At 35.2% G+C, this 24,209-nt stretch overlaps 1 protein-coding gene across 40 annotated transcripts; it reads left to right on the plus strand.

Moving 5' to 3' along the window:
- The first annotated feature begins 667 nt into the window (after positions 1-667).
- On the plus strand, positions 668-23,625 carry sh3bgr (SH3 domain binding glutamate-rich protein). Of its 40 annotated transcripts, XM_049476830.1 has the most exons (13): positions 675-844; positions 3,464-3,649; positions 6,063-6,143; positions 8,144-8,314; positions 8,808-8,837; positions 10,592-10,621; positions 10,921-10,947; positions 16,512-16,535; positions 16,856-16,882; positions 19,083-19,109; positions 20,036-20,059; positions 20,785-20,814; positions 23,571-23,625. In XM_049476830.1, exons 1-13 carry the CDS (start codon positions 800-802, stop codon positions 23,592-23,594), a joined length of 726 nt encoding a protein of 241 aa, XP_049332787.1. In that variant the 5' UTR covers positions 675-799; the 3' UTR covers positions 23,595-23,625. The 40 variants fall into 40 exon arrangements, with proteins under 40 accessions (XP_049332817.1, XP_049332820.1, XP_049332819.1 ...); XM_049476860.1 differs by lacking the exon at positions 8,144-8,314 and having other exon boundaries at positions 668-844; XM_049476834.1 differs by lacking the exon at positions 20,785-20,814 and having other exon boundaries at positions 676-844.
- Positions 23,626-24,209: the final 584 nt, after the last annotated feature.

The raw sequence follows: 24,209 nt of genomic DNA on the forward strand, positions 1-24,209 counted from the left end.
GTGACTAGTGAAGGAGAACATACCAAGATGCATTTAACTGCAGGGTTACTCCACCAAATACTGATTTCTGAACTATTAAAACTATTTGAAATTAAAATGATTAAATAAAGATTATTTGAGGTCTGAAATCTCTGAATCTTTTTTGTCATTTCAGCCAATTACAGTATTTTTATTTGGAATTTGGGAGAAATGTTGTCTGTAGTTTATAGAACATATACCTATATATAGCAAAATCAGAGGAACTAATTTGGAAGAGTTACAACAAGCAAATGGCGCCCATTTGGTAGAATGGCCCTACAGTATTATGATAACAATCCTGTAAAACCTGTTTGTAGGCACGCTGTGGAAATTGAAGCGAAAAAGGTTTATATATATGAACTCAGTCAGCTGGTTAGTTTGGGTTACTTGTTTTAAAAGGTTTAAATAGTTAAAATATAACAGAACTGACTGATAAATATGTAAATATGTAGCTAGTTCTGTCTGATTACTAAACACCAAACCTCTCTCTCTGCTGACTGACTGACTGACTGTGGGACTGACTGGAGCTGCTCTACTGTTTGTGTCCATATTCAGCCTGTTGCTGCAGTCCTACTCCAGCTGAACTTCCTTCAGTAACAGAAGAACAGATAGGCAGCTGAAGTTGCCAATCAATCAGCCCCCCAAAGCCAGGACCACTATAGCCGGGCTGAGGCCAGAAATAGCCCAGGCTGCTGCTGCAGTGCCCTCTGAGCGCTCCGGGAACCTGGGCCGAGTGTCGCAGTCTGTACTCACTGCTCTCAGCTCCACCTGAATATTTATCATGGTTATCAAAGTGTTTCTGGCCTCCTCCTCGGGCTCGACGGCGGTAGGCACGGGCATGTTTCATATTTGTGTCTTTTTAATCGAGTTAAGAGGCTTTTAATCGCTGTCTGATTAATTAAGGTTTGTTTGTGTGCACTAAAGTTTAGTTGCTAATTTTAGCTGCTAGATTTTTTTGGTTTTGCTACTCTGTGCTCTTAAATGCCCCCTGAATTCAGTATAGATTAAAACCCAGCTTTATTTCTGAACAACTTCAGCCTGCAGACCCTCAGCCCTCCTCTACTTTCCTTATATATCTCTGCAGATCACATTCCAGACCTGCAATTAGACTGGCTCTGGAGAACTGTTCACACTGAAGCTTCTAGAAACTGTTTTAAGACCTGTTTAGAGCAAGCTAGTTTACACTAATCCAGTTCAAAATCAGATTACAGATCTTTTAATGCAGTTTTTGTTAGTATAAACTCTCATTACAAAGATTTAAACTATGAAATAGTTTACATTTGTATTATACATTTATAATCTGACTATTCACATTACTACCCTAGTAAAAAAAAGTAGATTAAAGTATACTATACTATACTATGTTATTCTATAGTGCACTAAAAAGTGTACTTGCAGCCGTATTATTAATCAGTATATTTAAAGAGTGCTAAAATGGAACAACTTTTTTGTACTTATTATACTTTAATTGTATAAAAATAGTACAAAAATTACTTACTTATACTGTGATAAGTGTACTTACCTGCACTAAAATTGAACTATTTTAAATACACTTAAGTAACATTTAAACACACTACTTCATGTCTGTATGTAACCCCATATTTTAAATATGATGACAGTAAAATTATAATACCTTAATTGAGTATTACAACTGTATCACGATTATACACCAGGTAAATTAAGAATGTACTAGGAATTGATGTAACTTTGTGATCTATTTACTTCTTTCCTACGTAGCACACTTTTAGTATACTTCGTTAGGTATACACATTTATTTTAATATACTGTACTACAATTTTTTGCATGTTACAAAATGTACTTAATTTTTTTCAAGTTAGTAGTAGTAATTTAATTTACTTTCTAGAAAGTTACATGCTACATTGCACTTTAAGTACAAAACTATACTTTAAATGTTTAAAAGTGTACTTCATAGTAGTCTGTTTTGTACTTTTTAAAAAGTATGATGTACTTTTAATATATTTTAAGTTAATACATAAATCTGTTATACTTACAGCATACTTGGACATTTCTCAGTATGTTTTAAGTACAATTAAGCATATTTTTTCACCAGGGTAGGATCATATATATTTAATGTAATATAATATCATTCGGATTAGTCATATATTAGCTACCATTTTTAATTGTAATTGTAGTTTCACATATCTACACTGTATGTCCAACTGACAAACTTCTAAATCCCAAAACTAATGCTGTGAAATGTTATAGTGTATATTACCAAAGAGCTTTATGGAAAGGTATATTCATCTTTTTTATGTTTTTCAAAGCACTGAATGTGGCATCTAATTTTGCAAACACTGATATGCTTGTAAAAAGTTGTATATTTAAATATAATAATAGTGTATTTAAATAAATATGATGCTTTTTACAATATTCTATTACAATGCACTATATTACAGTAGTAAAATTACAGTTCTAAATTAATTTCTTAGTTCATCATTGTGTTCTAAACCTTTGACCAGTAGTGTACATTAAAAAAATAAAGCGTATTTGCGTAATTGCATTCTAAAAAAAACATAAATGTAATTGATTTAATACAGAAGTGTGGTAATTGTCAGTTGTCAGGTGTAAAAGAAAACACAATCTTTCCTACAAGCTCTTTATTTGTGATGAGCACAAAGGTGAGACTTAACACTAAGGCCACTATTACATATAATTTCATTAACAAAATAATGAAATTTCAGTTTATCTTATATAAATATTCATCTATCTGACTCTTCCCTGGTGAAGAGAACTTATACTCTTGACTAAAGGTTGGCCTTTTTTCTTTGAAAACACAAAAACTGTACCTTTTCTTGAATGACATATCTTGATTAAAGAAAAAACACCCACATAGTTTGATAGAATTTTTATCTATAATATATAGTATATACAGCTCTGAAAAAAAAATAGGAAACTTCAAAATTATTAGTTTCTCTGATTTTGCTATTTATAGATATATGTTTGAGTAAGATGAACATTGTTGTTTTACTCTATAAACTACAATTCTCCCAAGTTCCAAATACAAATATTGTCATTTACAGTATAGCTATACTTAAAATTAAAAACCTCTGGAATGTAATTAAGAGAAAGATGAATGGTCAAAAGCCATCAGGAGCGGCATAAATTTATCCAAAAGCAGTGTGTAAGACTGGGGGAGTAGAACATGCCAAAAAAAGCATAAAAGCTGTAATTAAAAACCAGGGTTATTCCACAAATTGTTTTATTTATTTTTTTTTTTTTTGAGGTCTAAAAGCTCTGCATCTTTTTAATAATTTGTACCATTTCTTATTTTCTGCAAATAAATAATGTAAATTACAATATGTTTATTCGGAATTTGGGAGAAATGTTGTCAGTAGTTTATAGAATAAAGCAGCAATGTTGTTTTACTATAATAAAAAATAATCTAGCTTTAATATTTCTACTATGTTCCTTTTTGTTTTTACAGATAAAAAAGAAACAACAAGATGTGCTTGGCTTCCTGGAAGCTCTAAAAATCGACTATACTCAGCTTGACATTGCCTCAAATGAAGAGAATCGCATGTGGATGAGGGAAAATGTGCCTGGAGAGAAGAAGCCTACCAACGGAATCCCACTCCCACCACAGATATTCAATGAGGAGAGCTACTGTGGGGTAAGGGTGTACTGATACTCCGCTCTAAGGATGCAATAAGCAAATGTGTGGAATAAATGTTTATATAGATATCCACATGTATATTAGAGGCATACTACTCTGTAGGTCAGTCATATCTTGATTCACTACATTTGCGGCAACAAGGGAATATGGTCTGTTTTCAAAAATGACTGACACACATTTCAGCCAGGTAAAGATTTATCTAAGTGCTCTTTGTCAACCAACTGTGGAGAATAGGGGTGGGCGATGTGGTCCTAAAATAATATCATGAAATTTCATGGTATTTTAGTGATAACGATACTCTTGGCTATATGACAAAACACTAAATTCAAAAAAATATTGCATACAGTATGATATGGCACACCCCTAACTGAGATATACAAAATACAAGAATTTTATCAGATTGTAACAGAATTCAATGATCCAGAATGTCATGGTACTAATAATGCACTCCAAATATCTGCATATATCCAGGATTAAAGTAAGATTAATGATACTGGACAGATATAATCTGTCTTTAGTAGATACACCTCTAAAAAAAAAAAAAGAGACCGCTTAATGAAGATGTTTTTCCTTTATTATTACCAAATTGAAAACCTCTGGAATGTATTCAAGAGGAAGCTGGATGATCACAAGCCATCAAACCAAGCTGAACTGCTTAAATTCTTCCACCAGGAGTAAAGGCATATAGATATCCAAAAGCAGTGTGTAAGACTGTAGGAGGAGAACATTCCAAGATGCATAAAAACTGTGATTAAAAACCAGGGTTATTTCACCAAATACTGATTTCTGAACTCTTAAAACTTTATAAATATGAACTTGTTTTCTTTACATTATTTGAGGTCTGAAAGCTCTGCATCCTTTTTGTTATTTCAGCCATTTCTCATTTTCTGCAAATAAATGCTCTAAATAACAATATTTATAATTGTAATTTAGGTGAAATACTGTTCGTAGTTTATAAAAAAAACAATAATGTTAATGTTACTATATTACATATACCTATAAATAGCAAAATCAGAGAAACTAATTAAAAAAACTGAAGTGGTCTCTTAATTTTTTTACAGAGCTGTATTTAATGGGAAATGAGAACAGTGTGAATTTGTGTTTTGCTGAAAACAGCAACAAACCTGTCCCCTGATGTGATAATTAGGGGTGGGTGGTATGGCACGATATTTTAGGGTATAATATCGTTCACAATATTTAATAATATTGGCTATATTATTGCTTAATATATAATATGACACACCCTTAGTGGAGAATTTGAAGTATTAGGCGCTATTATTATGATGCATGCATACTTTCTTATAGTAATTTTGTAAGTAGATTTCTTTACTTTGGCAAATCTTTTTACCCATATAAGCTTAGTATAGAAACTAAAATCAGAAGACATCAGTAATTGGGTGCCACAATGGACCCCTTTTTTGCTCCATTATGTTTTATGGCTCCTTCTGCTGGCAGAATTTGGTATGACAGTGTTTATGAACTTTGGGATTTTGGTTTGGAATTTAATTGTATACATATGAAATGTAATAATGATATATGTGAGTGAATAAATATATTAGAGTGAAAGGATGAGTTTATTTCTAAAAAACTGTACAATAGAAAGAAGTCTCTTGTACCCTGTTGGGCACCTCCATATTTTTTGCACTATAAGGCGCACTGAATTATTAGGTGCATTATGTGACACTTGTAAGGAACAGGGTATCACCATGTTTCCCTTCTAATTTAACAGGTCTCTCCACCCAGCAACTAAGTAAACAAAACTGTAATAAAAAAAAGACTTTCTTTTAAAGTCAAAAGCGCTGGATATTAATCTACACAGATTTCTCTCGTAAACACCTATTTATTTAGGTGAGTAAAGTGCTTCCGTTTATTTACAGTAAGCATAAATTTGCAGATTTCCACTAAGGCTGGGTGCAGCAGCATTAGCATTAGTGGCTAACCGCTAGCCGACTGAGGAACCCTGAGTGTTCCACTTATCCAGGTCAATATTAGCTAGTGGATCATCCCACGTAGCTTGTTGTAACACGGTAAACACGCAGACTACAGTCTAATATACTCACCTCTAAATGGGGAAAGAGCTAGTGCTTAGCCCAGTTACCGGGCAATGCTAATGCTGCTCCAGCAGTGCTAGCCGGGGTTAGCAGCAGACTACAGGCCAATATACTCACCTCTGAACAGTGAAAGAATTAGCATATAGGGCAGTTAGTGGGTAATGCTAATGCTAAAGTGAAACTCCTGTATAATTCTGTACTATAGTGGAGTGGCTTTACTGCTCCTTAAACCTGACTGGAAAAATTCTAACGCAAGGTACACGGGATTATAAGGTGCGCTGATGATTTTATAGTTAAATAAGCTGAGAAAAATATTTTTAAAACATAGAAAGATTGACACTGTCTTTCTTGCGTTTAAGGACTATGAGACGTTCTTTGAAGCCAAGGAGGACAACTCTGTATATGAATTCTTGGGTCTGACCCCTCCAGCAGGATTTAAGGTAAGGAATTTGATTTGGTTTGTCTATTTTTTATCTTCATAGAGCTGATCAATATAACAATATTTGTCTTAATTAATTTTTTTCTCCTCTTAACCATATGCTTTTTTTTAGGAATATCAAGGATATCGTCAGTGATTTAAATACACTGTTCATTTAAAGAGTGTGTGAATAACAGTGTTTAAGAATCTGTGTTTAAGTATCTTCATATTTTGGAATTATTATAAAATGCATTTAAAAATACTTATTTACAATTATAAATGTTTAAATTTAAAGTGATATTGAGACGTTAACAGAAGAAGTGTGGAATGCATATGTAGTGCAACCTGCAGAAATCTTAAAATACAGTTGTTGAGGTTCCTAATGGTGTCCGACTGTAATCCATCTCATGCAGCTCAAATATATTCATACAGTTTATGCAGATTTTGTAAGTGTTGATAATGTGTCCAGTAGTCCTGTGTTTTTTCAACTTTTTTTGAGCCACTGCACAATGAAGTTGGTGTTGCTGCATATCTGGTGAAAGTAAATCCAAATGAGAGATCGCTTTCAGAGTTTGGATTATTTCTTTTCAAAAACTTCTCCATCACTGTCCACCTGTCTCATTAATAAATAAAGCTGCGTCACATCTCCTGTCTCAGAGTATTAAAGCAATTAGCAATCTGCTACCCCTTCTGACAGAGAAGAAAATACACTACTTTTAAAACACTGTCTTTTGATAATATGCCAAGTAATGACCAATAAAAAAAAGGCAAATTTTTCATTGCACACAGGTGTGCCATGGCACAGTGGTTAAAATCCTGCGTTAGTCATCGTAATAGTCTGCGTGCATGTAGTCATGTGACATGCAGCTGTCTGCCAATGGTGCTGGCACTAACAGGATGACTCAGGGAGGGCATTACTAATCGCCAAACATGTCCACCATCCTGTCTGTAGGGTCACTCTACACATGTTGGAAAATCCTTCTGTTCCTTCTCTTCATGATTTGTGTAGGTCCTTTTAACCTTTCATTTCACAGGAACATGCTGTGTTTTGTCCACTGCCACCAACAACCTGCTGGGGTAATATCTACACAACTAGTGTGGGCATGCAGTACATCAGTAAGACCACCCCCTTTATGATGTGACCCCTCTGAACTTTAAAAACTCTTCCATTAGGCATACTTGAATTATGTGCATGTCTCTTGATGTCTGTTGATTCCATTTGGGTGCAAATATCTTTTTATATAAGGAGTATAAATTCTGTTAAGAATCAACTTTTGTCCCATATTTGATCACTGCTGTTGAAATAAGACACATTTTGAATGTTAATTGTATTATATACAGTGCCAGGCAAAATTTTGGACTCATCTTCTCAAGACATGCATAAGGGATACATGTAGTAACTTAAAATGGTTAAACATGAATAAAACCTTTAGGTTCTGTTATCTGGGGTGCTGTTAACTTGTGGTTTCTGAGGCTGGTAACTGATAAACTTATTCTGTACAACAGAGGAAACTCTTGATATTCCTTTTCTGGGGCGGTACTGATGACAGCCAGTTTCATCATCATTGCTCAAATAGAGCTATTTACTGTATACCAACTTAACCTCTTCACAACTCAACTGATGCTCTCAAACACATTAAAAGGCAAGAAATTCAATTAATGAACTTTTGACAAGGCAATGCTAAGATGTGCAAAGCTGTCATCTAAGCAAAAGTTTGAGGAATCTAAAATATAAAACATTCTGCTTTGTTTAATACCTTTTTACTAAATAATTCCACATTTGAATGACTTAAGTATTAATCTAAAAATTTATAATAATAAAAACACTGAACTTTAAGATGTGTCCAAGCTTTTGACTGGTGCTTATTCTCATCACATTTTATCCTCATGTTTTTTCATCACAGGTTTGTTCATTTACAGAATCGCAACCAAATGGGATTTAACTTTAAAACATTGATTCTATTTTTTTTTTATTGTAAAGCATATAAAAAGCTTGTTACTATGTTTTGGGGACACCCATAGAAAGAGATGATCCTGCCTGAGGAACAGAATGGACACACACACACAGAGGGGGAGGAGGAGGAAAAGGAGGAGAAGACTCCAGTAGAGGAGGAGAAGACTCCAGTAGAGGAGGCTGTAGAAAGCGAGGCTAAAGAAGAAGAAGAAGAGACACAAGAGGAAGAATCAGAAAATGTATAAGAAAAATGTGTATTTTAACTTCTACAGATTTACGGTTTAACAGTACATCCATTTTCCTTTCCTTTTTCTCTCATCCATTTTCCCATTAATACTTTCTTCCTCCTGCTTTTTCTCCGGCGTGTCTCCTCTGGATCTCTTCTTTTTAACATCTTAAACTTTAATTCTGTGTTGTTGTTTCAGTCTGATGGATTTGCAACCACTTCCCTGTATATATTTCATTCTGAATCTTTTTGTTGAAGTGATCACTCCCTGTCACAGATCTAGTTCATGTGGAAATGTGTTTGCTGGTCTTGAGATTAACATTGAGTTTTGTCTTGTTTTGTTGAATTAACTGCATGATTAAAAATGTGTATTTTCACCATATACTGTATTATGGACGTTGTGTAGAAGATAATACTGTAATATAAAACTTTTGTTGTGGCAGATTTCAGTTTAAGAACCGACTGTGGTTTTGTCTGACATTAACACTGTTTTCTTCTTCTAATAGAAAAAGCCCCCTGTGGAGGAGGAAGCCCAGGTAAAGTACTTTAGCATGATTGGAAAGTTAGAAAAAAAAAAAAAAATAATAATATATATATATATATATATATATATATATATATATATATATATACAGTATGAAATACACTGTCTAGACCACAAAAAAAAGTCGCCACCAAACAAAAACGTCACACACTAATATTTTGTTGGACCGCCTTTCATTTCAATAAGATTCTGCATTGTCACAAGATTTATTTCAATCCAGTGCTGCATTAATTTTTCACCAAAATCTTCTAATGATGGTAGACTGTGACCGCTGCACAAAGTCTTCTCCAGCACATCCCAAAAGATTCTCAATGGGGTTAAGGTCTGGACTCTGTGGTGAACAATCCATGTGTGAAAATAGTGGTGATATGCTCCCTGAATCAATATTTCAATTCAATTCAATTTTATTTATATAGCGCTTTTTGCAACAAAGGTTGTCACAAAGCCGCTTTACAGGGAAAAACAGGACCAAGCCTCTTATGAGCAGCACCACAGAGATGCCAATTTTTATGGTTAAACAGTGGCAAGGTAAAAATCCCTTTAAGACGAAGAAACCTTGGAAGGAACCAAGACTCAGTCAGAGGAACCCATCCTACTCGGGTTGACCCGCTCAGATTTTTCACAATTCCAGCCCCATGAATCCTGGTATTGTCATTTTGGAGTATGATCGTGCCATCAGGGAAGAAAAAAATCCATTGAAGGAATAACCTGGTCTATATTCAGTATATTCAGGTAGTCAGCTGATCCCATTCTTTCAGCACATACTGTTGCTGAATCTAGACCTGCAGACCAACTGCAGAATCAACCCAACATCATTTACTTACATAAATCCAGGTGGAGACTCTTTTTTTTGGCCAGGCAGTGTATAAGTTATACACATAATTCATAAGAAAACAGTTCCACTGCTCCATAGCTCATATGTTGGGGGGCTTTATATCCCTGTAGCTAGCCAATACCTGGCACAAGGCTTGTTTATCTGCCTCAGAGACTCCTATTCAATTGTCACCACTTGTCTACATAGGCTATACAAGCTGCATGTGTGTGTGCACTTGCATATCTGTGTCAGCAATGGGTGCAACCTACAGTTAGGTTACTTTAGCTACTTCATAGTGCATGTTAGTTTGTCAGATAAACACTTGAAGACAGCATCAATTATTTGACTGACTACTACTTTGTGTGTGACCTTCTTCAGCTGGTACATTTCTGGTGACTATTGATTAGTCCTGAACATCAGCTTGGTGCAATTTTAGCCCATTTTAGTACAAAACAGCTTTAGCTCTGTTATGTTGGTGTTTTTTTTTTCTCATAAACTGCTGCTTCTGCTCCTTCCACAACATTTCTGCTGGATTAAGGTTAGGATGGTGGACTCCTTGGGGTCTATTACACTCCTTGATTTTGGTGTGATCTTTGTTGGTGGATCACTCCTGGGGAGGGAAACAATGGTCTTCAATGTCCTTCATTTGCACATAATCTGTCTGGCTGTGGAGTGGTGGAGTCTAAACTTTTTAAAGATGGTTTTGTAACCTTTTCCAGCCTGATGAGCATCAACAACTCTTCTTCAGCGATGGATGCATTAGTAAATTAAATGAAACTGAGCAGACAAAACATGAAATATTTTGGGTCCATGTTATTTGCTGTTTAAAAAAAAAAAACAATAAAAGTTGCTATTTCCCATTGTTGCAACCATAATTGTCTTTTCCTTCCCCATGTGGTGATGTCTTCAATTTGTTCTTTTCTTTTGGAAAGGGGGAAGAGGGAGAAGAAGAATTTGAGAGGGTAAGTCATTCTCGACTGTTAAAAAATATTATGAAAGTGAGAAATGAGGCCAAAACCTTACATTTTTAAATGATACATACTTTGTTTAAAGTTTAAGTATTTTCAATAAATTGATAGACTACAATATGATAATATTTATTACTTTCATCTCCTTATTTATTGGAACTAAAACATTTTTTTTTTACTTTAATGTAATTTACATGAAAATTACACACCATGCTGAAGCAATTTATTTTATATTAAAACTGATAATTGTCTAAATCTCAAGGACAACTAATTATTAATTACCATCATTTTAGGGAGAAGATGACGTGCCAGTTTCAGAGGTAGATTGATTTGTAGTTTGGCATGTGTAGTTAGCATGTTTCTCCTTTTTTTCCAGCTTTGTGTTTGAACATCCATTTCTCAACTGTTGACTTCCTTTACTCTCCCTAGTGGCCACTAGTTTGCTTGACAAGCCCTTTCATTGGACTACTTCCTTATATACATCATCCCCCTTTCTCCCCCCGTTTCTCTCTGCAGGCTACATGGATATATATACAGTTGGTGTGTTGGGAAACTCCTTTAAAGGAGAACTCTGGTGTGAAATAGACTTTTGCTATATTTATTGAATGTGATAAAAAGTACTTATCTTTGTTGAATAGCCCACCTCTGCTCTCCTGCAGTTTTCTGAGATCCAGTATTTTGTTTACTTTTGTGCCCAAACAGGCTTTTAGAATGAGTGAGATGGGGCATATTTTTGCGCCTGCAGATAAATCGCTTTTTCTACCATTATCCAGGCTCAAATTAGCTCCCCACATCATTGGTAGAATCTGGAGAGCCCTGGCATTTAAATTGAGGCATTTAGAACTTTAAAACTGCACAAGAAGTTTATTAAAAGCCACTGTTCACATCACATAGTGTAAGTAAATCTCCGGGTGCCGCCATTATAAATTAAAGTCACAATAAATCAACCGTCTAGCACGAATAGTACAACTTTTTAAGCAATGTTTATCTATTTTTTATTGGTTGTTTACATTCTAATATTAACAGTAACCAGATATTTTTAGCAACAGCTGGAATTCATTCATTTACAAGGAATTAATTTTGGAATCTGCTCAACCATCCTACCTATTCGTTCATGCTTGATGGTCAACTTATTGTGACTTAAATTTAAGATGGCGGCGTTCATGCACATTCTCTGTTTTCCCTGTTTCTGAGTGTTCTTACCTGTGTTCTCCCACATTACTCTTATCTGTAGCTCCGCCCCCTCTTTACCTGTGTCTTCCATTTCCGTTTCCCTCCTCTTGTATTTATACCTCAGCATTTTCTGTCATTCTTGTCGGTGATTGTAAGTTTTACATCAGTTAGGCTGTTCCCTGTGTTTTTGCTTTATCCCTATGTTCCTTATTTTTGTTCTTAGTTTTGTTCCTCTTCCTGTTCCCTGCCTGGTCAGCCCTGACAGATTTACCTATGCTATGGGATGTAAACAATTTTTTATCTTTTAATAAACCTCCTGTGTTGTTCTAAATGACTCGTTTTAAATGTCAGAGCTTTCCGGATTCTACTTTGAGTCTGGATAACGTTGGGAAAGCGATTTATCTGCAGGTGCCAACTTTGCCCCGTCTCACTCAATCTAAAGCCAGTTTGAGCAAAGTGCACAGAATACTGGATCTCAGAAAGCTGTAGGAGAGCGGAGGTGGGCTATTCAACTAAGGTAAGTACTTTTTATCACACAAAGTCCATTTCACACCAGAGTTCTCCTTTAAAGGTGCCCTCACCCTGGATTCCTTCTTGCATGCAACTACTATTCTGTGTACTAAGTGTTGTATTGTATTTGTATAGAATAAGACTATGCTCATGCTAGGGCTGCAATTAATCATTATTTTGGCGGTCTACTAATCTGACAATTATCTTTCCAAATAGTCATTTGGTCAACGATTATTTCTGCCATGGCCTCTATCTCTATCTCGCTTCCTGTGGAGACAGCTCCTTTTCCTAGCCTTTTAATTGATAGAAACAGCTGATCCTGAGATATAAATGCCCAGAAGATGCCTAGAACTGAGCCCATTACTCCTCCCCTACTGAGTTTTCAGTTACAAAAATACCAATTAATCAACACTGAGAATTTGGTGTCAACACATTTTTAGAATCGACATTGTTGATTATGTTGAATAATCATTGCAGCCCTAGTTTACACAGCAAGTAAAGGTAACCCAAATCTGATCTTTTTCCTCATATGTGATATATCAATTGTATGCCAGCAAAAAATAATTATTAAATATTTCATATGCGGTTTTGAAATCCAATACATATCAGATTCCCAGCAGTGTTGCTTAGTCTAAACAGCCAGAATTCATGTAAAATTTATGCCAAGAACTAGTAGGAAAGGATACAGTGTAGATTGAGAGATAGAAGACCTCAAAATATTTGAGGTGATCTCTCCATTCAAACACGGGTACAGACGATTGTGTCACAACCGCTCAGTGTTTCTAAAGAAATGGCCAAACATGACCACAGGAGGGCACTGATACAGGAAAAAAATCAAAGCTTAAAAACAAAGCGCCAGCTGTCAGCCACTGGAACTGCTTTTTTTGTTTCTTTATAATGTCAGTTTTTGAGTGTGAACTGTGCAAACCAATGTGAGCCTTAGATCATGTTAAATAGACAAAGAGAACTTCCTAAAATCAACATTTGCATTTGGTGAGAGAATCAATTTTGAGCCACTTTTACCTGCTGTGTGAACATTTAGTTTACCTTCTACCTACTAATCTAACCCGTGTTCTTTCTCATTAATTTCATACCATTTTATCTAGCAATGCATTTTCCACAACATCATCTGAATGAGCAGTTCATATTAATCTTTATATCCCTCTTTACAGGTCTGCTTTTGCCCATGTAGACTTTTTAAATCATGTTTTTGTTCATTTTTACAGCATGCTGTTACCTGACTAGTATTTGTTCTTTATCAGGTGTTCTTCCAAGATGTTTATATGTTAATACTATCAGTTATAGGAACTCCCTCTGGATTTCTTCTTTTTCCACAGTTTTTGCCTTATGCAGGTTGTAAAAAAAATGCATTCTCCACTTAATAAGTTTATATTTTTTTACCATGAGCAGATACATTTTAGTGTAATCATTCATTTTCGGTACTATTTTAAGTAGGCTGCAGAAGTACAGCAAGGGGGCTGTAGGCCAAATTTTGCCAATTAAAAATTATTTTAAATATATAAGTAGTTTATCAAATGTAACTAAGATGTGAAGTTAATTAATAATATGATAAGAACCTATTTATTTGCTAAATAAAACATGTTTAGGTCGAGTTATAGTTAATTGGTTTGGCATCAGACAATCACAGGCAGCTATAGCTAACATGCTAGTTTTGTTATTAATAAAAGTGAGTTTAAAGTGTTATGCATTTTATGCATATTATCATGGATAAATGGTTAAAAACAGTATTTGGCAACAAAAGTCCCTGAAGCTTCAAGTCAAGCAGCCTCTGTATCCCTAACCATAATAACCTAGAAAAGCAGCATAAATCCAATTTAAATCCAAATTTTAGCTCAGATTAAAGCTCAGTGCAGACTAAATTAAAGCTCTACATGTTGACCAGTGCAAGCTCTGATGCTCTTATTTGTGATAAAACAAAACAGCAAACAAAATAATAATATAAACAGACAAAACATTCCTCTTCAACTGATGAGACATAGCCCCCATATCCCTTCTAAGTACTGACCTCTTGAGGTGGCCAAACATTTGCACAGGCCACACTGATGTTTTGTTTTGTGCTATGAAAGACTAGGCAATAACTAGGGCTGTGCGATATGACGATAAATATCGTCATCTACAGTAATTTCATCAATTATTCATGCAAATATATATTGGTGTGGTCACTTTGCATAAACTCGGTTTATATAAGTGATAATAAAGTAATCTTCGCAAAAAAAAGCTTCATTAAGTGGTTTTGGGACATGGCGCTGCTTTACGTTATTTGACGGACACTTTAAAAAATGTTAATTGAGTTTATTTTGATAACTCAATTTAAATACCTGTATAATTTTGAAAAAATTAGCTACTGCATATATTGCTGCACTAAAAGGAAGTAATTCTCATTTGTGAAAGTTTGATTGAATGTCAAAAAAGTAAGCAATTATATTATTTTGTCATATTTTTCGAAGAATAACTGAAAACATACTCAAATGTGGTATATCATGATATATATCGTTATTGTGATATAAAAAATTCCATATCATGATATATGATTTTTCCCATATTGCCCAGCACTAGCAATAACTGTACATTAACTAAAATTACTGTGCTAAATATTTGAGTAATATGTTTGAGTATGTTTGAGTTTTAATATTTCTCAAATTAAAAAAAGACAAATATCTATATGTACTGTTTGGTTAACCTTTTATGTTAGACGTTTGGTAGGCAATTCTAAAGTTGATCTTTTTCCACTACAGTTTTTGAATTCATTGTAAAATATTTATATTATTTAATGGTTTCTTATTGTTTAATAGATAGTATTTTGTGAGAAAAAAACTGTAAGAACTTAAATATTTGATTGAATAGTGTTATTGATGATGGGACTAATTCAACATAAACTTCACAAGTACATCATACAGTGGGAAAATAAGTATTTGGTACACTTCAACTGTGAGATTATTGATTAATTAATTAATTATTTTTAAATCATTAATTTGCATTTTATTGCAAGAAATTATTATTTTATCACCTACCAACAGGCAGTAATCCTGTCTCACAGTCCTGTTAGTTTTTCTTTAAGAAGCTATTTCTTTTATTCTTCACTCATTACCTGAACTGCACCTGTTTAAACTAGTTACTTGTATAAAAGACACCTGTTCACACAATCGATACTCCAAACTCTCCACCAAGACCAAGACCAATGAGCTGTCTAAGAACACCAGCAACAAAACTGTAGACCAGCAGGATGCTGGGATGAGCCACAGGACAATAGGCAAGCAGCTTGGTGAGAAAGTTGGAGCAACTGTTGGAGCAACTATTAGAAAATGGAACAAACACAATTTGACTGTCAATCTTCCTCTGTCTGGGGCCCAATATAAGAAAGGCCTTGTGGAGAAAAGATGGTGCGATGATTCTGAGAAAGGTCAGGAATCAGTCTAGAGCTACACAAGAGGACCTGGTCAATGATCTGAAGAGAGCTGGGATCACAGTCTCAAAGATTGAGATTACTGTTAGTAACGCACCATGCTGCCATGGATTTAAAAATCCTGCAGGGCACACAAGGTTCCCCCTGATCACACCAGAACATGACCAGACCGGTTTAAGGTTCGCCAATGACCATCTGGAGGCATGGGAGAAAATCTTGTTGTCAGATGAAAATATAAAAGCAAGCTTTCTGGTATCAATTTTACTCACAATGGTTGGGGAATGAAGAAAGATGAGTATGACCCCAAGAACACCATCCCAACTGTGAAGCATGAGGGTGGAAGCATCGTACTGTGCTTTTCAGCAAAGTGGACAGGGTCACTGTACTCAACAACCTCCTTTCCTCAGTAAGATAATTAAGGGTGGGTTGTGGCTGTGTCTTCCAGCATGACAATGACCCAAAACACACAGCCAAAGCAAATTAATTATTTAAAAATCTTACAATATGATTTTCTGGATGCTTTTTTTAGATTATGTCTCTTACAGTTGAAGTGTACCATTGATAAAAATGACAGATCTCTCCATTCTTTGTAATCGGCAGTGTATCAAATACTTATTTTCTCCACTGTACTTTAAGTAAACAATTTAGCATAAAGTGCACATGTTCTTTTGAGTTTGTCAGAATGTAGATTTATTTCTCTTTCACCTTCATTAAGTCTTTCTTTCACATCTTTAAACCCTTCTCTCTACCTCTTCCTGCTCCCCATCTGTTTTTCAGGGAGAAGAGGACTTGTTGTCTGAGGTAACGCCGCTGTCATGGACAGTGCATTCACACTTTTTTTCTCTCATTAGTTCCAGGCTGTGTGCTTTTTTTGTTTTACAGTGTGTGTTATAGTAGCAGTAAACCTTCGGTTTCATCTGACCTTTTGACCTCATTTTCCTTTTGTAACCTGTCTTCCCTCTCTCTACTCTAACCTCCTTTTTCCTTCTCTAGTCCCACACCTGTCTCCTGCCCGCCTGATTCACTGTAGAGCCAATTTAAACGTTCTTTTCAGTTGCATGCTGCCTTCATGTGCCTCTTTTTTCCCCATCCTGTGCTGATCCACTGTTATACCTTCTTAGGAGGAGGAGGAACTTCGACATATTGAGGTAGATTAATACTATTCTTTCCTTCTTTCTATTTTTTCCTTCCTTCTCTCCGCTAAGTGTTAATGTTATTTTACTTTACAGTTCTACTTTACCTTCTACTTCCCTCTTTTTTTTCCATTTAGTTTTTTTTTTATTTGGTTGTTGTGGACCAAACTTATGATACACAACATTCATTCAAGGGAGCTTGTCATTGTGGATTAGTTACTAAACACTCGCATGTACAGTGGTGCTTGAAAGATTGTGAAACCTTCAGAATTTTCGATATTTCTGTATAAATTTGATCTAAAACTTCATAAAAGTTTTACATATCTGTAAGGGGCAAAGTGTGCAAATCTTAAGGATTACCATACAATTTAAATATAAAATTAGAGTTAGGTATTTTTAGTCAGTGGGATGACGGTGGGCGTAATCAGGTGAGAGTGGGCGGAGCCTGTTTTATTTAAAGGAAAGGGATCTATCAAAGTCTAATCTCCACATCACACGTTTGCAGAAGTGTATTATGTTACAAACAAAAGAGATTTCTGATGCTCATCGGATTGAAAAAGGTTACAAAAACCATCTCTAAAGCATTTGAACAGATTGTGTACAAATTGAGGGAAATTAAGACCAGTAGTGATCAACCAACAAAGATCACTCCAAGAGCAAAAGGTCACAAAGAAACCTCAGAAAACTTCTAAGCAACTGAATGTTTCTCACATTGGCTAAAGTTAATGTTCATGAGTCCACCATCAGGAGAAAACTAAACAACAGTGGTGTGTTATGGTCTCCAAAGAGAACATTAATGCCAGTCTGCGGCTTGCTAAAGAGTATATAGATCATTTTGGTTTAATTGAGAAGCATTATGTTTGGATAAAAAAAAAATCTTAATTCCAACTTTAAAACTTTGACTTCAATTCCATCTGTGAAACATGGTGGTGGTAGTGTCAGTGTCAGGTTTACTTTACTGCACCTAGTCCTTGACAGCTTGCTATAATTGATAGAACAATTAATTCTAAATTATACCAGCAAATTCTGTTGAAAAATATCAGGACATCTGTCTATGAGCTGAATCTAAAGAGAAAAGAGATTGAATGACCAATAACCCAAAGCACACAAGTCGTATTACCAAAGATTGGTTAAAAAGAGTAAAGTTAATATTTTGCAGCAAGTGGATCAAGTCAAAGTCCTGATCTTAATCCATTAGGTATGTGGTTGAAGGAGCTGAAGAAGAAGTTATGATAGGAAACCCATACCAGAGCTGAACCTGTTTTGTATGGAGGAATGGGTTAAAATGGGTCCCAACCCCCCGGATGCTGAGTATAATACAGCAATCTGCCCAGGTCATATGTACCTTCACCTTGGATGCTGAGTATAACACAGCAATATGCCCAATTCACATGTGCTAGGGATGTTGTTGAAGGAGCTGAAGCAGGAGTTATGAGATGAATCTGGTTTGTACTAAGGAATGGGTTAAAATTCCTCCAAGCCAGGCCAAATGTTCAGGACTAATCACATATGGAGAGAAAAGATTCACATACTTTTGCCACTTACAGATATGAAATATTGGATCATTGATATAAACGGGCAGATCTAATACGTTTTTCTCATTTGTTTGATTTTGTTGTCCTTGTCTACTTATAGGATGTACGCAGAAATATATTGAAATTTCTACTGGTTTCTCAAACTTTAAAGCAACACTTTTGGTCCGTATCTGTTTGTTGATTCACATTGACATTTTTACACATGATAACGGGTAGCTACTTTGACTTTTTATGATGCCGACAACACATTGCCCTTACTTTACATTCTATCCCACATACCATTGCATTCACAGATGGGTATGGTGACTGCAGCTGCATGTTTATACTTTGTTCCAAAATGTTTGTTGCGCTTGTGTCATTTGTGCAAGTTGCCAACATGTTCTCTAGACACCCATAGAGCTAAAAGCATTCTTTTTGGAAAAGTTTTGGACTTATTTTCTGTAAAAAAGTGGTGTTCAGGAACAGAGTTGGGAATTTTGCTTTCTATCTTGGTTGTCATTGAGGAAGAACCAAGTTCTTCACATGCTATTGTGCTTCTTTCTATTTTCTGTCAACTTCTCTTAAGTTTCCTTCTTTCTCTGATTCTCTTTTTTTATCTTCCACCCATCCATGACTGACATTTTACACTTGACTGGCTTTTTGCCTTTCCTTCTCATCCCATTCCTCTATTCACGTTAAAGGAAGAGACAGAAGAGCCAGTCGTTGAGGTAGTACCTCATAACTTTTGCCTTTCAGTGCACACCCAGAATCATATTGTAAAACTTAATTTATATATTTCATATAGTTTACATAGTTTCTTCATGTATACTTATGTACCACTAGGTCAGGGGTCGGTAATTAAGTTTGGCCGCGGGCCAGATATTTTCCAAGCCATTAAATGGGATGGAGTGCTACAGACTTGTAGGGCCCTTATAGGGAGATCGGGAGCCCAAGAACCGCCGGAAAAACGAAAACAGGCAGAAACTAAAGTCACGCCGAGCGCGACAGAGAAACAGGGGAGGGATGTAAACAAAATCTCACCAGAGAAACATTTTATTTTTTTCATTATCTGGCCCGCGGGATGCCTATTGCCAACCTAAGCCAGCACAGACGCTTGTTAACTGATGTATCAGAGCTGTAGATCTGACCTTTTTCTCCCACAAGTGATTGGATCAGTTATAGTAGGTGGGTTAATTGGCTCAGCTAAATTGGGCAGATATTAGGACTGAATCTTTAACCATGTTATTTTAGTATAGTCCTAGTCTCAAACTACTTAGCCTAGTCTGAGCTACTAGTAGCAAGACTGGACAAAGACTTAGACAAGGACACATCAAGTCCAAGTCAAGACTAAAAAAATATGCTTAATTAATGAATAGAAATTTGTCCTTTTGTCAAATAAATATTTTTAGATGTATATTCCAGAAAAAAATCTATTATTTAGTCTTTGTACCATTTTATAAAATTATTAATATAGACATCCAGCATATTATGTTTTATTTATATGAATCTACTTTGCTCTTTCCCGTTTTCTCACTTTTTTCCTTCTCTTTCTTTCAATTGTTCTCTCGTCATCCATTTTATTCCTTCATCTCTTCATCTTTTCTCTTCTGTCCCTCTACTCGCTCATTCATCTCATACATCACATTCATCACAGGAACAAGAAGAGCCAGTTAGTGAGGTAGTTCCCTGTGGGTTCAGTCTAATACAAAAACATATAATTACTTCTGCCACTCATAATTTACTACACTCAGCAGTAATTGTTCTGAAATCTTTGCGGTCTGAAGCACTGTTCATTATGTTATACTCTGCACCACCCCAGTTCCCCAGTATAATATAGCAATTGGCCCAAGCCACACATGCCTGCACTCTGGTTGCCAAGTATAATACAGTGTTTCAAACAATTATGCAAGTGATATTTTTCTCAGATTTTCATAAATAGTCAATGCAAATGACAGTCCGTATAATAATATACAAGTTATCACCCGTTAAGTATAAATCCAGTTTTATTGAACAAACCTCCCAATGAAAACAGTAATTCAAAAGATCAGTTCCAAACGGTTTTAAATGCACTGTTACAAATTATTACGCAAAACAGAGTTTAAAAACTTTAAATTTTACAGGTTCTAAGGAACTGCAAATGGTCATTTTTTTAATTACAATTTTGAGAATTAAGTGGTCACATTTACCAAAATGTAAAGCTATTTCAATCAAAAACATCTTAAGATGCCAAGTTACATGTTAACATAGAACCTGATTCTGAAATGTCTCTGGTCAAATTCTCTTTCCTCTCCTCTTTTTCATTCATCCTTCATTGGCCATTTTCTTCTTTTTGTCTTTGGACTTTCTTCTCTTTGCCATTCCATTCCATTCACTTCCTCCATTCACCCACCCTTACTATTACAGGAAGAGCCCCAAGAAGAGCCAGTCAGTGAGGTAGTTCCCCAGTACTATGATCACTGGTGCACATCTGTACACTAAAAGACACTAAAGTCTTACCTCCTTCTTCTCATTTTTCTCTCTTTTCTGCATGAGTTGCTTTTTTTTCTAACAGAATGATGAGACACAAAAGATGACCTTTCTTTAAAGGGCCTCTATTGCGCAGTTTATACATTCTGCAAACCTATGCTGCAAAAACAAAGCATTTTGAACTAACTGTGTAACGTTATAACTAAAATATTTACTTTCTTGCCCCTATCCCAGACAGATCTGACCAATCAGTGTTAAGCAATTAGGATGTTCTTACAAGGGACTGCCACTATGAACTGGAGATTGATGGTTTGAATCCCGGACATGCAGCTTGCCTGAGAGAGCACAACTCTCCCCTCATCACTCCTAGAGTGATGTCGGTCAGCACAAGGCGTCTGTGAGCTGATGTATCGGAATTGGCCTAGCTGAGTTGAGGAGAAAAAACGGGAGAAAATTAGAAATAAATCTAAATAATACAAAACAAAGAATGTTCTTATGTGACCCATTTTGGTTTGATTTGTTTTTTTCTTGTGTAAAAAAAAACAAATCATGGGGACAATGCTTTAAGTTGTCACAGTCATTAACTGATTCAGACCAAAGCAAACCAACTATAGGTATGAAAATGCCTTAACTGACCTTTCAGCCTGTTCAGCTACTGCAATGCAGAGCAGCCAATCAGAACAGAACATATTTTGTCTTATGTAGGTCTTAAAGTTGGAGGTATAAAAGAAAAGAATGTAAGATTTAGGCTCTTAAAATTTTGACTAAATAATATCTAGTGCATTGTTTTTCACAAAGATGCAAGGATGAGGCATGCTTCTAAAGAGTAACTGTTTATTATACTTTGGGTTGATTGACAAATATCTTTCAGTTAATTATAATTTGGGTTGATGGACAAATATCTTTCAATTATGATTACTTATCTTAGTATCTGTATTTACATAATCATTGTGTGAAACCTTGTATTCAATATGCATAACCAATACTCACATTGTATCTGATCATTTTTATTACTCACAGTGTATTTTACACGCATTTATATAAAAGATTAATCAATAATCACAATATATCCTTTACACACATAGTAAAACACTGTTTGATCAAGCATGTGATTAACACTACCCACTGCATGGCTAAGTTCGTAGTTTGACTGGCGAAGATTTAACTTTGACTATTGTATTTTATTTTATTTCTTTTTTTTTGCACATATAAGTGATGTGCTGATACGTATCAGTATTAGCAGATGCTTACAGTTGAATCTGAAAGGGAAAAAAGTGTCATTAAACCCATCCATGCATTAAACACACATATAAACACTAGTAAACACACACACACTCAGTAATGATGTGGGTGAACATGACCGGTGGGGTTGGTGGGGGGGGGTTGTCATTTGTATAAATTCTACCAGTCAAGTTGTAAGAGGCACTAAAGCTATTCCGCTGAAGTACAGCATTATACAGGAGTTTTAGTAAAGTTTATCCAGCAGCGAGGCAATATTACCATTAGCCGCTAACCGCGCTAAGCACTAGCTCTTTCGACCTCTAAGGCTGTTCAGAGGTGGGTATTATCAGCCTATAGACTGCTGATAACCCCGGCTAGCACTGCTGGAGCAGCATTAGCATTAGCTGCTTACACACTAACTGAGCTAAGCGCTAGCTCTTTTACGGTTCAAAGGCAAGTATATCAGACTGTAGCCTGTGTGTTTACCGCAGCTTGTTAAAACAAGCAATGTGGGACGAACCGTTATCTTGAAAATACACGGGCATTGATCGTGCACCTTATAATATGGTATATAAGTGTGAATTTGCCCTATTTGTAAAGTACGCTTAGTTTGTAGTTTGCGGTGAAATATCTTAGAGTAATTAGTACACAAGTGCCTCTGAACCTGATTATTTAAAGGGTAATTAACCAACACAGAACAGAAAAATTTGGCAGATTTTATTGAAAACATTCTTTTAAGGTGTGAGAGTTTTGTAACAGGCTTCATTCATATTACAATCCTTTACCACATAACGAATCCTGAGTATTTCATGCTTATTTTATATGTGTACTCTGAGAGTAAATCTAATTAAAGAGCAGTTGGAAAGACCTACATCTAAACCTAGTAAAACACAGCGCAAAAATAATATATAAGATAACTATAAGTATTATGTCAAGTTATTTTTATGTCACCTCTGAACGGCAAAAGTGCTAGCGCTTTTCAGCTGGATTTTAAGCGCACCTAATAGTACAAAAATACTATGTAATTATACTTTTATTTTTTCGTTAGGGTATGCCAGTGTAAATATCTGTAAATAAGGTTAAATAGTCTTGGAATGATTAGTGCTCACAGCTACTTCAGATTGCATTTACTTTAAATACAATGTTTATATATTATATATATTGTATATATATATATATATATATATATATATATATATATATATATATATATATATATATATATATATATATATATATATATTATACATGCCTAAAAGTGCAGAATAAGATGGATAGACTGTATATCAAAGTTTGATCCTCACAGTACATGTTTATATTCAGTCCTTAACTGGCAGTAACTAACTAATGTGTGGTTAATTCATTTTCTCAGGTGGTACTAAAATATTCTGTATAACACAATAAAATAACTTACTTTGAGATTTTTCTATTGCAGGCATTAACTCCAGGTGTTGATTTTAGAAATGTTTTGCTTCATGTTCTGACTGTTGATTTCTTCACAGGAGGGAGAAGAGGCAGAGGACTAAACTTCTCACAGGGATGATTACAACACTTAAGGTACTGCCAACATTCCTAACATTTCATTTTTATCACTAGGTGGGGCTACAGGGTAAAGCATAAAATGACTGTACTACCAAAATGGACACTGTATTCTAAAATGTTCTGTATTGTAGATTAATAATAAAACTTCCAAACTAAAACAAAAAAAATGGAATTATGAAGCGTTTAACAAACGAGAATATATATGTTTTTATATTTTAGATTCTTCAAAGTAGCACCTCTTGCTTAGATGACAGTTTTGCACACCTTGGCTGGATTTTCCCAGTCAGGTTTTTGAGGTAGAGTCACTTGGATTTCAGGCTTTCAGTTAACAGCTGTGCTGAACTTGTCAAGAGTTAATTACTTGAATTTCTTGCCTCTTAATAAAGTGTTTGAGAGCATCAGTTGTAAAGTTGTGAAGAAGTAGAGTTACCGTGAATATCCGTATTTGAGATTTTTTTAAAAATCCATATTATGGCAAGAACTACTCAACTAAGTAAATAAATAAAAAAGAAATGGACAGTCAATCTTGAGTGCAGTCACAAAGACCATCATGAAAAATGATGAAACTGTCTCTCATCAGGACCGCCCTAAGAAAGGAA

Source organism: Astyanax mexicanus, chromosome 4 (genome assembly GCF_023375975.1).
Source record: "Astyanax mexicanus isolate ESR-SI-001 chromosome 4, AstMex3_surface, whole genome shotgun sequence".
Lineage (NCBI taxonomy): Eukaryota > Metazoa > Chordata > Actinopteri > Characiformes > Acestrorhamphidae > Astyanax > Astyanax mexicanus.